This window comes from Talaromyces amestolkiae (assembly GCF_001896365.1).
Source record: "Talaromyces amestolkiae strain CIB chromosome Unknown scaffold5.1, whole genome shotgun sequence".
NCBI classification, from domain to species: Eukaryota; Fungi; Ascomycota; class Eurotiomycetes; order Eurotiales; family Trichocomaceae; genus Talaromyces; species Talaromyces amestolkiae.
In genome coordinates this window covers 24,148-36,655 of record NW_024468041.1, presented here as the reverse complement: position 1 = coordinate 36,655, position 12,508 = coordinate 24,148, and the positions used below count along the sequence as shown (strand labels likewise).

The window sequence follows — 12,508 nt, the reverse complement described above, 5'->3', positions numbered from 1 at the left end:
CCGCCAATAGGAGACTACAGAGCTATGCCGAGGCTATCGCTGCTTTATTCTCGTTGATTTGTCAAGTCGTATAAGTACTTAATGACTGAGCATCAGTGGATCTCCAGCTGAATCATCTCCTCTTCTAAACATTCCCTCCATCACGATTCTCATCATGTCGTTGTCCCTCTCTCCAATTGACTTGATATCCTCCTCCTCATATCCAATTCCAGCACAACTTGACCAACGACAGAGAGCCGTCCATGCCAGTACCCTCTATGGTGGTTTGACATTGCTGCCTTACGACGACGATACTACAACGCCCATAACGATGCCGACAGACGAGAAACCCAAATCAAAAAGGAACACAAATAAAAATAGCAATCGCAAGTCTGAAGATGACAATAAAGTATCCAAAAGGAAGCGAGGTCGGCCTCGCGTATTGGACAAGGATGAGAATGCCGCCGAGGTTTGTCCCTCACAGCCCTCTGTTGGTATAAGTATTGATCTTGCTATTGCACAGAGACGAAGAACTCAGATTCGACTTGCTCAACGGGCATACCGCTCCCGTAAAGAAGCCACCATTTCATCTCTGAGCAAGAAACTTGCTGAGCTCGACGCTGCTATTCGAGACATGAATACAACAGTAGGAAGCTTCCGCGATGAGTTAATGGGATCGGGTCTATTGCTACAGCAGACCACTTTGACGTATGGTCTGCAAAGACTTGTGCAGAAATCAGATGCACTCGTGAAGCTTTCTAGAAATGAGGAGTATGATTCTGCGAACACGTCGCCCATAGATGAGACTGCGAGTAATAATTCTTCCTCGGTAGAGGTTGGTGATGCGCTTTTCGTCGATCAGTCGCCGGAGATTACTGATAACCTGGACGAATTCAATTTTACTCTGTACACATCCACCGACAACGCATCGTCTATGAACTTTGATTCTCTCTTTCAAGGTTATGGTCTGGATAGTGTCCAGCAGCAAGCACCTACTACACTAGCAGGAAACGCCAATACCCAGCTCGCATCCTCCTTTGCGGGGTCATTCCCTCAAGGCGTTGCTAACACAGACACAAATACAACCTCATGGCTCCAACACAGCACCATCCCCCCACCATCAACATACAGCTTCAACGAATCCTCATTCGTGCGCCGTCTACGCAGACAATGCGCCGAACACGCCTACCGCATACTCACAGACCCCAACACCGACCCCAAAGATATAATCCGCAAATACCGATTCTCGCTATGTTTCAAGAACAAAGACGCATTAATAGACCGATTCTATAAAGTTATAACATCCTCTTCCTCTTCCTCCACTGCCAGCACAACAACCACCAGCGCATCCACAGCAGCAGCATACACCCTCGGAAACGCAGGCATTCACTATCCGCGCCCCAACCAACAACCCATCCCGGAAATGACCTTCTCCTCACCAACAGAGCTGTACCCAGTTTCAAAATTCATCGGTCCTTGGCCCTTCCATCAAGCAGACGCGCCGCACGAGTTCACCTCTATCGACGAATGCGTCTCGGCGCGAGGGATGGCCGGTGACTGGTTTGATAGTAATGATGTCGAGGGGTATCTGCGCGAACAGGGGATACAGGTTGATACGCAGGCTAGTTTTGTGACGTTGCCGGATGATGTTCCTTCTTCTTCTCCTTCAAGTCGGCAGGTAGAGTATGTTGACGAAAAGAAGAATCCGGCGACGACGGGGGATGATGTGATTGATCCGTCTCTGGGAGCTTTGACGGTGCCCACTGAGATAAAGGACTCGTCAAAGGTAGTGCATACAGACAGCAACACCAAACAACCTACACGCATATTTGATATGGACATGTTCCTGAGTCGTGAGTTGTTCTTTTCCCGATAACAGTTTCTGGAGTGTTTCCTGATTACTGACCATTTCAAGAACTTATATATAAAGCAGTCTGTCTCGGCGAAAAGGCGGGATATCGTAAACAGGATGTCGAGGATTGTTTGAGGGTTGCTTGTTATGCTGTTGCTTGACTTCAAATCTACTAGGGCAGTTTTTGTATATTATAGGCCATGAATTAATTTCATTATAATTAGGTAGCTAATGAACATCTCCTGAGAGTACATCACCTTTTTTATCAGACTCTTTGTTATCCATCTATCATTATCATGTCGTGATTCGTTATTCGTTGCTGTTTCATATAGACAGTCGTTCAGTCGGAAACAAGAGCCAAAAGTACAGTAACATGAAACAAGGGCAGAAAGGGGAATGCAGGAAAAATCCAAACTAATGATGCTTCTCAATCAAATGAACCATCGTGGTCCAACTAGCACAGCACGATTTGGCCATCTCATGCTTACACCACGAACACTTGACGGTAGCCTTGGGTGACGACGACGGACCTGAAGAGGACGATGTCTCGGAGAATATGGACTGCGGCTTTGAGCCTGACGATTTTGCCGAACGTGCCTGGCTAGAGGATCTGGAGGATCGTGAACTGGAGGGCTCTGGCAGTCCAGAAAATAATAGACATTCTGGAATCACCATCTGTGCGTACATGCCGGACGGTACATCGTGCCAGTAATTGCAATGGCAGCAGACGACAAATATCTTGGCCAGATATTTGTCGTGTTTAGGAGACATTGTGTTGCGGGGAATTTCCTTTTTGCTGGTATTGCTTGTAGTGCTGATGGATGTCGTTTCAAAATTGGTGGTAGAGGCATTCGAGCTGATAGGCGTTGCTGGTTCGCCCAATGCTGAGAATGTGGATGATCCATAAGATGATGATGATGACGACGATGGTGTTTTTTCATGGTGTGGACGAGGAGACATTGTCTTCAATGGGCGTAGATTCTTGATTCGTTCATCGCGCTTGTTGACCGACTCGACTGCACTTGGATAAGTTTGCTCAGGCGCATTTGGTGTCTCTGGAAAGGTTACCGCCTCCATGAGAGACGTGATACTGTCGTAATTCGCCTGTTGTGCGGGAACATCTGAAGGACTGTACCGAGGCAAACTGTGATAGGTCGATTTTTCCTGCATGGGTGATGATGCCCTGTCTCGAGTCTGACCCTCCGACTCCGTCTTCGACCGGCCAACTCGTAGAGATGCAGGGATCATATCATCATCTTGGGTAGTATCCATACTACCTTGTCTCTTCTCTACACCCACGGTAGGAGCCGCGTGGTTAAATGACATGGCAGATTTATCAGCAGCTGTATGATAGAATGGACTACCAACTCTTCGAAGTATAGGGGTCGCTGGTGCCGGGGGGAGATCTTTCAGAGCAGGATCATTCTTTGGTTTTTCTGTCTGCGTGTTTGCCGTTGTGGTACTCCGAATTCTATCGAAGCCATATTGCTGGGTTGGCGCAGTCTGTTGGTTCGCATATGGCACAACTCCCTCGTCTCTAGCGTCATTCGACCCACTTCCACGCCGACTTTGAATGTGCGTGGAGATATTCGATAGTAGAGGTACATTGGGCAATGTCGGGGTCTGTGACGATACGCTCGTATCTCTGCGCGATCCATTTCCGGGCTGCTTCTTGACTAGACGGCGCGAACTTCGACGATCTGCAGACGGGGCTCTGCTGTTGGTCCGGTCAACAGACTGAGAGCGTCTGAAGGCGTTTCTCCATGATGACGTCGGACGCTCTTGCTGAGTCTCGGAGTTTAGCGGTAGGGCATCAATTGGGAAGCCGATGGTGGTTACTGGTGGCTGCGATTTGATCTCTTCTGTGACGACTGCACTCTGAGGACGTCGTGAGGTGAAGGAAAACCTTCTTGAGCGCCTGGGTTGGGAGACTTCCGCCATTGCGAGTGGTGTCGGATTTACAAAACAATTGAGTGAGGCGTGAGAAGTAGAAGACGAAGAGAGATTCCTGGATTGGCAAGGATAAATACAGCAGGAGCCCACCCAGCTCTGTCAATCGGGCAACCACGGCTTTAAGTCAATCGTACTCATGTCTATCATCTTATGGAATTTCAATTTACATAGCACAGATGTTTCTTCTCCTCTGTGCATGTCTCAGTCATGCTGGCTAGTCGATTCCCTCGATATATCGACTAGGCTGGTTTGAGTATAATGTGTCCCTCCGATACGATCTGCCGGTTCTAGACAGACACGTTAAGGGCAGATCAAGCAGGACAATCCAGCGATGATATCAGCGGTAGTGGGATGGGCTGTCTCAGTCGCGATGCAGCCTCGAAACCTGGCCAATCACACAAGATGTTGCGATTGGCTGGACGTTTGCTGACATAAACACAGAGCATTCTTGGCGAGCCTGGAAGCCTTCCTGATAAGGCCACCAGTGGCTGGCCAATCAGGGCTCGCATATATCTGTGGTGCTCTCTGATTGGTTGAATGCGCTTGTGTTATGCCATTGTGCATAGGCGGGACTTGGCTGGGTCTTGGCTGGATCTTGGCTGGCTTGGCGGAGTCTGGAGCGGGAAACGTGACGCAGTTGATGCAGCGCATTCGTTGCTAACAAATGAATCATGCTAGGTTTAGGACACATGACCTCTTGCTTCAAGCAGTATAACGCAAACACAGCGCGAAGCTATGTCGCGTACTTGACATGCAGCATTCCACGCAACGGCCAGACAGAGTACCCAACAGGGATTGTCCGTATGCTCGTTACGCAACTGTTATCATGTTATCGCGTGGCTGATTGGCGTGCTCTCGTCAATTCATGAATCATTAAATCATGAATTCAAGAAACGAAACACTGCCCAGACCCGCCAACTCAGCCTAACAGCTTCATCGGGGCGGCCCTAAAATCTCCGGCCAATCGCAGCTCTGCGACGGATCAGATTGGATTAGCCGATTCCCCCATCGGGACTAGCGCTCGCGGTGGTGACCGTAAATACGTGACACGAATCCATCGCTATCGCACCGCCACTGACGCTGCGTCGGAACAACCCATTTAATACGTACTATGTAACAATACGTAAGGTATCGTTAAAGTTGGGAAAGTACGTAGTTTGTAACTATAGTACGTACCTGCCTACATAAGAATGCCCCTTCTTTATCTCGACCTGCCCTTCCTTTCCTGTTCCTGCCCTTGTTTTGTTTTTCCTCGTGTGATATTTTCACTTCGACCAAGCCTCTTTTCTTTTTCCTCAACTATTATCTCACTCTGGATTCCAACACATCCCCGGCTACTGGTGTCGCTACTGCATCGACATCGATGAACGAACCTGACGAACCACCTATAGACCGTCTCGGTATAAGGGATCGAATACACTCTTATGTCACCAACGTCCTCCCTCATGGCACCAACTCGCGTCATGATACTTCCATTCTACCTATAACCAACCAACAATCCAAGAATCAAGATGGCCTACACCCGTCTGCTGGTCCAATTGGACCTGGACCAGCTCAACAACAACACTCCCAGCATGTCACCTACGATACTTCCGCGACTGGAGCGACTCCCGTGGATACCCACGATGGAGAGAAGACATCCGCCCTAGATTCCGATGCGCTCAAGCCTGGTTTCTTTAACAAGGCCTGGACCTCCGTCAAGCTCATCATACTATCAAGCTGGGTCAACTGGTTCCTCCTCTTTGTCCCCGTGGGTATCGCCTTGGGCGCAGTGCAACGTTCGACAGGAGATGATGGACCTATTTCGCCTACCGTGGTGTTCTCACTCAACGCCGTTGCCATTATCCCCTTGGCATGGATGCTCGGATACGCGACCGAATGTGTCGCTGCGGATATGGGGGATACCATCGGTGCTCTGTTGAATGTCACCTTTGGAAACGCCGTCGAACTCATCATCTTTATTATCGCCTTGGTGGCAGATGAAATCGCCATCGTGCAGGCTTCTCTGCTCGGCTCGATTCTGGCTAATCTGCTGCTCATTCTCGGCATGTGTTTCCTTTTTGGAGGTCTACGCTTCCGCGAACAGCTGTACAATTCGGCTGTTACGCAAATGAGCGCATGTCTATTGAGTTTGAGTGTGATCAGTCTACTTTTACCTGTAAGTCATCTCTCGTATATTCATGGTCTTGTCTGACAATTTAGACTGCTTTTCATGCATCTTTTAGCACTATTGCCAATGCAGATGCCGCTGTCCTGAAGGTCAGCCGAGGTACAAGTGTGGTAAGTATCTGATCCTAGTACTATCATACATTCACTAACCACAGCAGGTCCTTCTCTTGGTCTACATCCTGTATCTCCTTTTCCAATTGAAATCTCACTCATACATCTACGAAAGTACTCCTCAGCATGTCATTGACGAAGAGTCGCATCCTGGTGTACTTGCAGATATACTTAATTCGTCTTCAAGCTCCGAGTCATCCAGTGATGATGACAGCGATGCGAGCTCAGGATCACACACGACTGTCAAGAGGATCAGACGAGCTCTCCGCAAAAAGCGTAGACGCAAGTCTAGCTCTGCCTCCAAGGATACCGCCTCGGTTCCATCTTTGCCGTCATTCGTGCGCACTGCATCTTCCGGATCTCAGGTAATTGACGACGTTTCGACGCATTCTCCTAATGCCAAACGCAGTGGTCATGATGCAGTTACTACAGAGCAAGAACGTCCGCAGTTAAGTACAGAATCTTCCGGTGAGGTGACGACACGCGACTTCACCGTCGATCAAAAGAGTCGCCCAACGGAAGACAAAAAGCGAAAGAGCTCACGATACATTCGATCCAAGGATCAAAAGCGTCGGAACTCTGAAGAGGATATCATTGAAGAAGGCACACCTGCTCCTCCTCTGGGAGGTGAAGCAGATGGCGCTGCTCAGAAGCGACCATTCAATATACGCAATATCTCATACAAACCGGCCCTGCCACGTGTGCTGACGCCAAATGTGTTCAGTTCATCACAGGCACAACCTGGTCCTTCAGCAACTTCAGCGCCTGGAGTTGGCGGTAGCAATCGTCTCCGTCGTACTAGTTCTTTGCCAGATCGTCTAAACAAGACTTTACCGGGTCCAGCAGCAGTTGCTGTTGCTACAGCCATCCCTTCCGCTCAGCCTCTCCCGCATCTTGTCTCGAAAAAGAGGGTTGTTGAGGTCAAGGACGACCCTGAAGAGAAGCCAAAGCTGGACCGTCTTACGGCCATTATTCTTCTTCTTGTCACCACTGCTCTTGTTGCAGTCTGTGCTGAATTCCTCGTGGACTCTATTGACTATTTGGTTAGCACCACTGGAGTCAGCCAGGCATTCATTGGTTTGATCATTCTTCCAATTGTCGGTAACGCTGCCGAGCACGTCACTGCGGTTACAGTCGCCAGCAAGAATAAAATGGATCTTGCTATCGGTGTTGCTCTGGGTAGTAGCATTCAAATTGCGCTGTTCGTCACGCCGGTCATTGTCCTCCTCGGCTGGATTCTGGACACCGAGATGTCGCTCTACTTCAGTTTGTTTGAGACGGTCTCTCTGTTTGCGTCTGCTTTCATTGTCAACTATCTCATGCTGGACGGCCGCAGTAACTACCTGGAAGGTGCCTTGCTTATTGCGGCGTATGTTATTATCGCTGTATCAGCATACTTTTATCCTTCGTGCGATAATACTAGCACGTTGAATGGTGGAACAATGACTGGTCAATGTTAAACCATAATACACAGGACTTATTACCCCAGACTTGCGGTGAGACTTGTCTAGGGTTTCTATCAAGGTGATTTAGGAAACACTTTGGAGGATTTGGGGGATTTGGGGTCAACATCAGAATGAGTGCAGATTGTTTTTCGGGCTTCAGTGAATTAGTATATTGTATCGGAAGTTGCCAAGTTTCGGCTATCAAATTGAACTGCAGTAAGCCTTACATCAAGATCTGTTTCTACTATTGAATCCCTCCTTAAAGATAATCATAGTATTTCGTAATTAATTGTATGAGCGTATTTGGGCCAGCACTTGCACAGCCACAACAAGACCTTTGTCTGGATACGCAGGCATCATCTCGAAATCTAGGTTGCGCACCATCAACGCCTGCCTACTTGTACGTCATTCATTGTCTACCCTTTCATGAATCTTATTTCTCTACAATGACACATTACTCTTGAAATCAAAGATTATCAGAATGTATAGACCACCTCCAGGCCCACCACCAGGCTGGACTCCGCAGCAGCAAGAAGAAATGTACAGACCACCCCCAGGTCCACCACCAGGCTGGACGCCTCAACAGCAGGATGAGGCCTGCGATAACCCCCCTCCATATCACAACTGGCAAGAACAAGTGCCTGACACAGCGACGCTACCGCCGCCGCCGGCGATGTCGAGATTCGAGTCCGAGACGGGGAACGCCTCGGGTGATGATGCTGGTTGTTCACCCGCGCCGTGGAAGTTTTAATAATTTAATGATTTGCTGATGAGTGATACAGATCGCGCAAAGGAGTTTTGCAATGAGAGGCCATTATGGAGGCCTGTTAGGGTATGTTCTATGTCTACATGTCTACAGATCTAGGTTAGAAAGCTCACATATGGAAAGCCCTCGGAACCAATCTACACAAGCACTCAAGACGGCGACATTCGTCCCGGCCAACCCATCGAATACCGTGGCACTCTCGACACCCTCGGCCGCGGCCACTGGCGCATCCGCAGCGACAAAAACTGTCGCGACTGTAGCATCATCTCCCTCTTACCATTATATTACGCCATGCGCGACTCGCCCATGGTGACGGAACGGGTCAAAACAATCTACTTCGAAGTCACGATCAACAAATTCCATCGTCGACCTTTTGGCGACGACGCAAGCGGCTTTTCGCTAGGGCTTGTAGCCCAGCCGTACCCTTCATGGCGCTCGCCGGGTTGGGATCGAGCGAGCGTTGGAGTCTTTTCTGATGATGGATGTAGGTTCGTGAATGACAATTTCGGCGGGAAGGAGTTTACGACTGCATTCCGGACGGGTGAGACTGTTGGGATTGGTATGAGGTTCGGTCTACCTGCTGCGCAGCAGCAAAAACCGGATGTGAGAGTGTTCTTCACGAGGGGTGGTGCTGAAGTCGGAGGTTGGGATTTGCATGAGGAATTGGATTCGGAGGCTAACGGTGTGTATGGCCTAGAAGGAGATTTTGATCTTTATGCTGCTATGGGCGTGTTCGGGGGTGTGGATGTCGAAGTCAAGTTTGAGCGGGAGAGGTTTCTGTTTAAACACTTGTAAGAAATTAGAAACTGTACCAGGTAGATTCATGAGTTGTTGCTTCTCAGTCATGCCCCACCTTAGCTAGATACGTAACCACCTCGGCGCAAGGCGGGCTATCCTCTTTATTTACTAGACCAACTATTTATCAACCCTCTTCAGAATACTACTTACTTTGAACTAGACTCATTCTCTCAAACAGAACACGCTACGTAGTACACTTATACCGGCTGAATTACAGAATGACACGCAATGCCTCGTCACAGGAAACATTCCAACGCTTCCTCAACGTCCTCCCTGGACCGGACTCAGGTCAGTAATGCACGTGCTTCGGATTGACGTTCCACCAACTCATAGTCTGAGCAGGAGCTTGAGAGTATGTACGACTACTTGGCAAAAGTGATTCTGATCGGACCCAGTGGGACTGGCAAGTACGTTACTCATTACTGCAATCAACATACTGAGTGTATGCTGACGATAACAGGTCATGTTTACTCCATCGCTTCGTCAAGGATGAATGTACGTGCCCCTCGATTTGCAAATTACACGACCTGTGCTAACGGATAAGGGCGCGTTCTTTCCTCGCAAACAATCGGCGTCGAATTCTCCTCTAAAATCGTCAAAATCGGCACCGGCTCGCGGCGCAAACGCATCAAACTGCAACTCTGGGACACCGCGGGCACAGAACGATTTCGCTCGGTGTCGCGATCTTATTATCGGGGAGCTGCGGGGGCGGTGTTAGTGTACGATGTTTCGTCTTATACTTCCTTCGCGGCGCTGTCGACCTTTTTGATGGATGCGAGGGCGTTGGCGTCGCCGAATTTGACGACTATATTGGCCGGAAACAAGGCAGATTTATTGGTAGATGATGATCAGACTGAGATTCTGGACACGGAAGACGAGGACGTGCCGTCGTCAACGTCAATGGCGAATAGTGTATCGAGCAGCAAGATTTCGTCCTCGTACATGTTTGATGGTGTTGGCGGAAAGGGAGGAGCAGGCTCCTTACGCTCCGTGACAAGCACGAATTTCGCAGCTGGAACGAGGCTAACGGCAACAACAAACTCGCATGGTCGCCAGGTCAGTGACCTCGAGGCTATCGAATGGGCGACTCGGTCCAACATCCCCGTCGCCGTTGAAGTTTCCGCATTCTCGGGCCAGAATGTCGATGAGCTGTTTACGCGTCTTGCGAGGATCATACTTACCAAGATTGAGCTCGGTGAGATTGATCCGGATGATCCGCAGAGTGGGATTCAGTATGGTGATTCCGGTGCGTGGGGGATGACGATGAGTGATGCAGCAAGCGTAAGGAGTGGGTTGACTGTTGACGATAGCAATAGTCAACTTCACGGTAGGAGGAAGAGGGGCGGGAAGCGAAATAATAATTCTTGGGGAGAATGGGGAGACGTGTTCCGGATACAGGGTTCTACTCGAGGGGGGTGTTGTTGATCGTTCACTCAGTTGGCTGGGCTGCCTGTTTTTCAGCGTTTACACACGTTCGTTCATTTTATTTTGTCATATACCCCTTCACAGTTGGTTTACTTTGTCGTCTGCTTTTGGAGATTCTATTACTATTCTACCGCTAATCAACACCTTGAACAAATATATACGTATAATCTCTAAGTAGGCTAGTCAAGTCCCGCAATAATGGTCTTGATACCCTTGCCCGCCTTGACATCGTGATACGCCTGCTCAGCGTCTTCAAACTTGAACTCGCCCGTGATCAACTCCTTGACACTAATCTTGCCGGTAGCCACCAGCTCAACAGCAAGCTTGTAGTCTCCGCTTCCATATCGGAAACTGCCCTTGAAGTTCAACTCTTTGCCACAGACCGCCATGATGGGAAAGTTCATCTCTGACTTGCCCATACCAGCCTGCACGAATGTGCCGCCGGTCCTGAGGACGTGGACACCGGTGTGAATAGCGGGCTCGGCACCAGATGCTTCCAGTACAACGTCTGCGCCGGCAAGGATGTCGTGCTCTTCCTTGAGGCGGTTTGCGTTCTCCTCTGCGGATACTCTGGCAGGTTGGAAGGTGCCATCCGCAATGTACTTCTTTGCGAAATCCAATCTGGTCTGTTGAATATCGCTAACAATGACCTTGCTTGCGCCGAACGCCTTTGCGACTGCACAGCACAACAGACCAACTGGACCAGCACCGAATACAACGACTGAGTTTCCAGGTGCGATATTGCCCTGCTTCGCAACATGGACCGCAACACCCAACGGTTCAATCAACGCACCTTCCTTGAGCGGGATCGATTCGGGCAACTTGTAGCAAAAGTCCTCCGGCAGTCTATAGTATCTAGCCAGCGTGCCATCATAAGGCGGCGTAGCGGCAAAGGCCATGTTGATGCACAAATGATATTTGCCGGATTTGCACGGTTCGCATCGTCGACACGGGACACCAGGTTCCATGGCAACCTGGTCGCCGACTTTGAGGGTGGTCACTTTTGAGCCGACTTTGCTTACGATGCCAGAGGATTCGTGGCCGAGGACCATGGGTGCGCGCACGACGAAGGAGCCGATTGCGCCGTGTTCCCAGTAGTGCACCTTCACACTTAGTTAGCGGTGTTCACTGCTCTACCGAGGCGCTGATGACTTACGTCACTGCCACAGATTCCAGTGTATTTGACGTTGATGAGGACATCGTAGGGGTCACTGATTTCGGGGATTGGGCGTTCCTCGAATTTGACCTTTTTGATGCCTTCGAGGACGAAGGAGAGGTTCTGTGAATGTTAGTATATACCCCAGTTGACGAGCAAGGGACTTGCCTTGGTATCTGTGAGAGACATTGCGTGTGCTTGTTAGAGAAAGTAGTTGCGAAGAGATCACAGAGTAGAGGAGAGAAGAGATTAAAAAAAAATATCAATTGATGCTAGTAGTAAATTTTCAGGTCATGCGTATGTTCACTGAGTTGTCTCGCCTGAATAACTGGATCAATTGGATCCCCTCATAGGCATGCGGGGAAGGCGAACAGCTCAACTTTTGCTCTCAACCACCTGGCAAAGCACTAAGTGGATAGATAGCGTCTCACGGATCCAGACTTTGCGCTTCTAGACACAGAGATAGAACCTTCACCGAACTGGACGCTGTGTCTATTTAACCGTGCTGCTGCCAGCTGGGTTGGGCATATTATCCGCGGCGTTACGCAGCAATTACGGAGACGGGGATTTAGCCGGTGCTATACTTTGCAGACGAGTGTAGTATATCCAGGAGTCCGGCTGACCTTCCGTGTATGGTTGTTCATGGCCGTGTGTTTTGACACTTCCTGCTAGTCTGATAGAACTGACTGTACAGTATGGTGTTCCCATTGATGTGTATATCTCGTATATTATAGAGCTAGTTTAGAGAGTATTATTAGAGAAAGATGGTGAGAATGACGCACTCGGCTAAGCCCAATGCAGCCGCCAAGCCGATCACGAATATCTTCTCGACCGAGAACTTCTCTGATATTGAC

At 49.3% G+C, this 12,508-nt stretch overlaps 5 protein-coding genes across 5 annotated transcripts; 3 read left to right on the top strand and 2 right to left on the bottom strand.

Moving 5' to 3' along the window:
- Positions 1 to 154: 154 nt before the first annotated feature.
- BHQ10_003157 (uncharacterized protein) lies at positions 155 to 1,855 on the top strand (the record flags this gene model as incomplete). Its single annotated transcript, XM_040875382.1, has 1 exon — positions 155 to 1,855. The coding sequence occupies one exon, from the start codon at positions 155 to 157 to the stop codon at positions 1,853 to 1,855; it is 1,701 nt and encodes a 566-aa protein (XP_040731661.1).
- A 390-nt stretch (positions 1,856 to 2,245) lies between these two features.
- On the bottom strand, positions 2,246 to 3,772 carry BHQ10_003156 (uncharacterized protein; the record flags this gene model as incomplete). Its single annotated transcript, XM_040875381.1, has 1 exon — positions 2,246 to 3,772. The coding sequence occupies one exon, from the start codon at positions 3,770 to 3,772 to the stop codon at positions 2,246 to 2,248; it is 1,527 nt and encodes a 508-aa protein (XP_040731660.1).
- Positions 3,773 to 5,147: 1,375 nt separating this feature from the next.
- Positions 5,148 to 7,524, top strand: BHQ10_003155 (uncharacterized protein; the record flags this gene model as incomplete). Its single annotated transcript, XM_040875380.1, has 3 exons — positions 5,148 to 5,942; positions 5,987 to 6,064; positions 6,112 to 7,524. The coding sequence occupies 3 exons, from the start codon at positions 5,148 to 5,150 to the stop codon at positions 7,522 to 7,524; spliced, it is 2,286 nt and encodes a 761-aa protein (XP_040731659.1).
- A 466-nt stretch (positions 7,525 to 7,990) lies between these two features.
- Positions 7,991 to 10,431, top strand: BHQ10_003154 (uncharacterized protein; the record flags this gene model as incomplete). Its single annotated transcript, XM_040875379.1, has 8 exons — positions 7,991 to 8,234; positions 8,292 to 8,341; positions 8,399 to 9,066; positions 9,316 to 9,361; positions 9,407 to 9,480; positions 9,534 to 9,568; positions 9,618 to 10,354; positions 10,405 to 10,431. 8 exons carry the CDS (start codon positions 7,991 to 7,993, stop codon positions 10,429 to 10,431), a joined length of 1,881 nt encoding a protein of 626 aa, XP_040731658.1.
- A 246-nt stretch (positions 10,432 to 10,677) lies between these two features.
- BHQ10_003153 (uncharacterized protein) lies at positions 10,678 to 11,843 on the bottom strand (the record flags this gene model as incomplete). Its single annotated transcript, XM_040875378.1, has 3 exons — positions 10,678 to 11,601; positions 11,655 to 11,755; positions 11,798 to 11,843. The coding sequence occupies 3 exons, from the start codon at positions 11,841 to 11,843 to the stop codon at positions 10,678 to 10,680; spliced, it is 1,071 nt and encodes a 356-aa protein (XP_040731657.1).
- Positions 11,844 to 12,508: the final 665 nt, after the last annotated feature.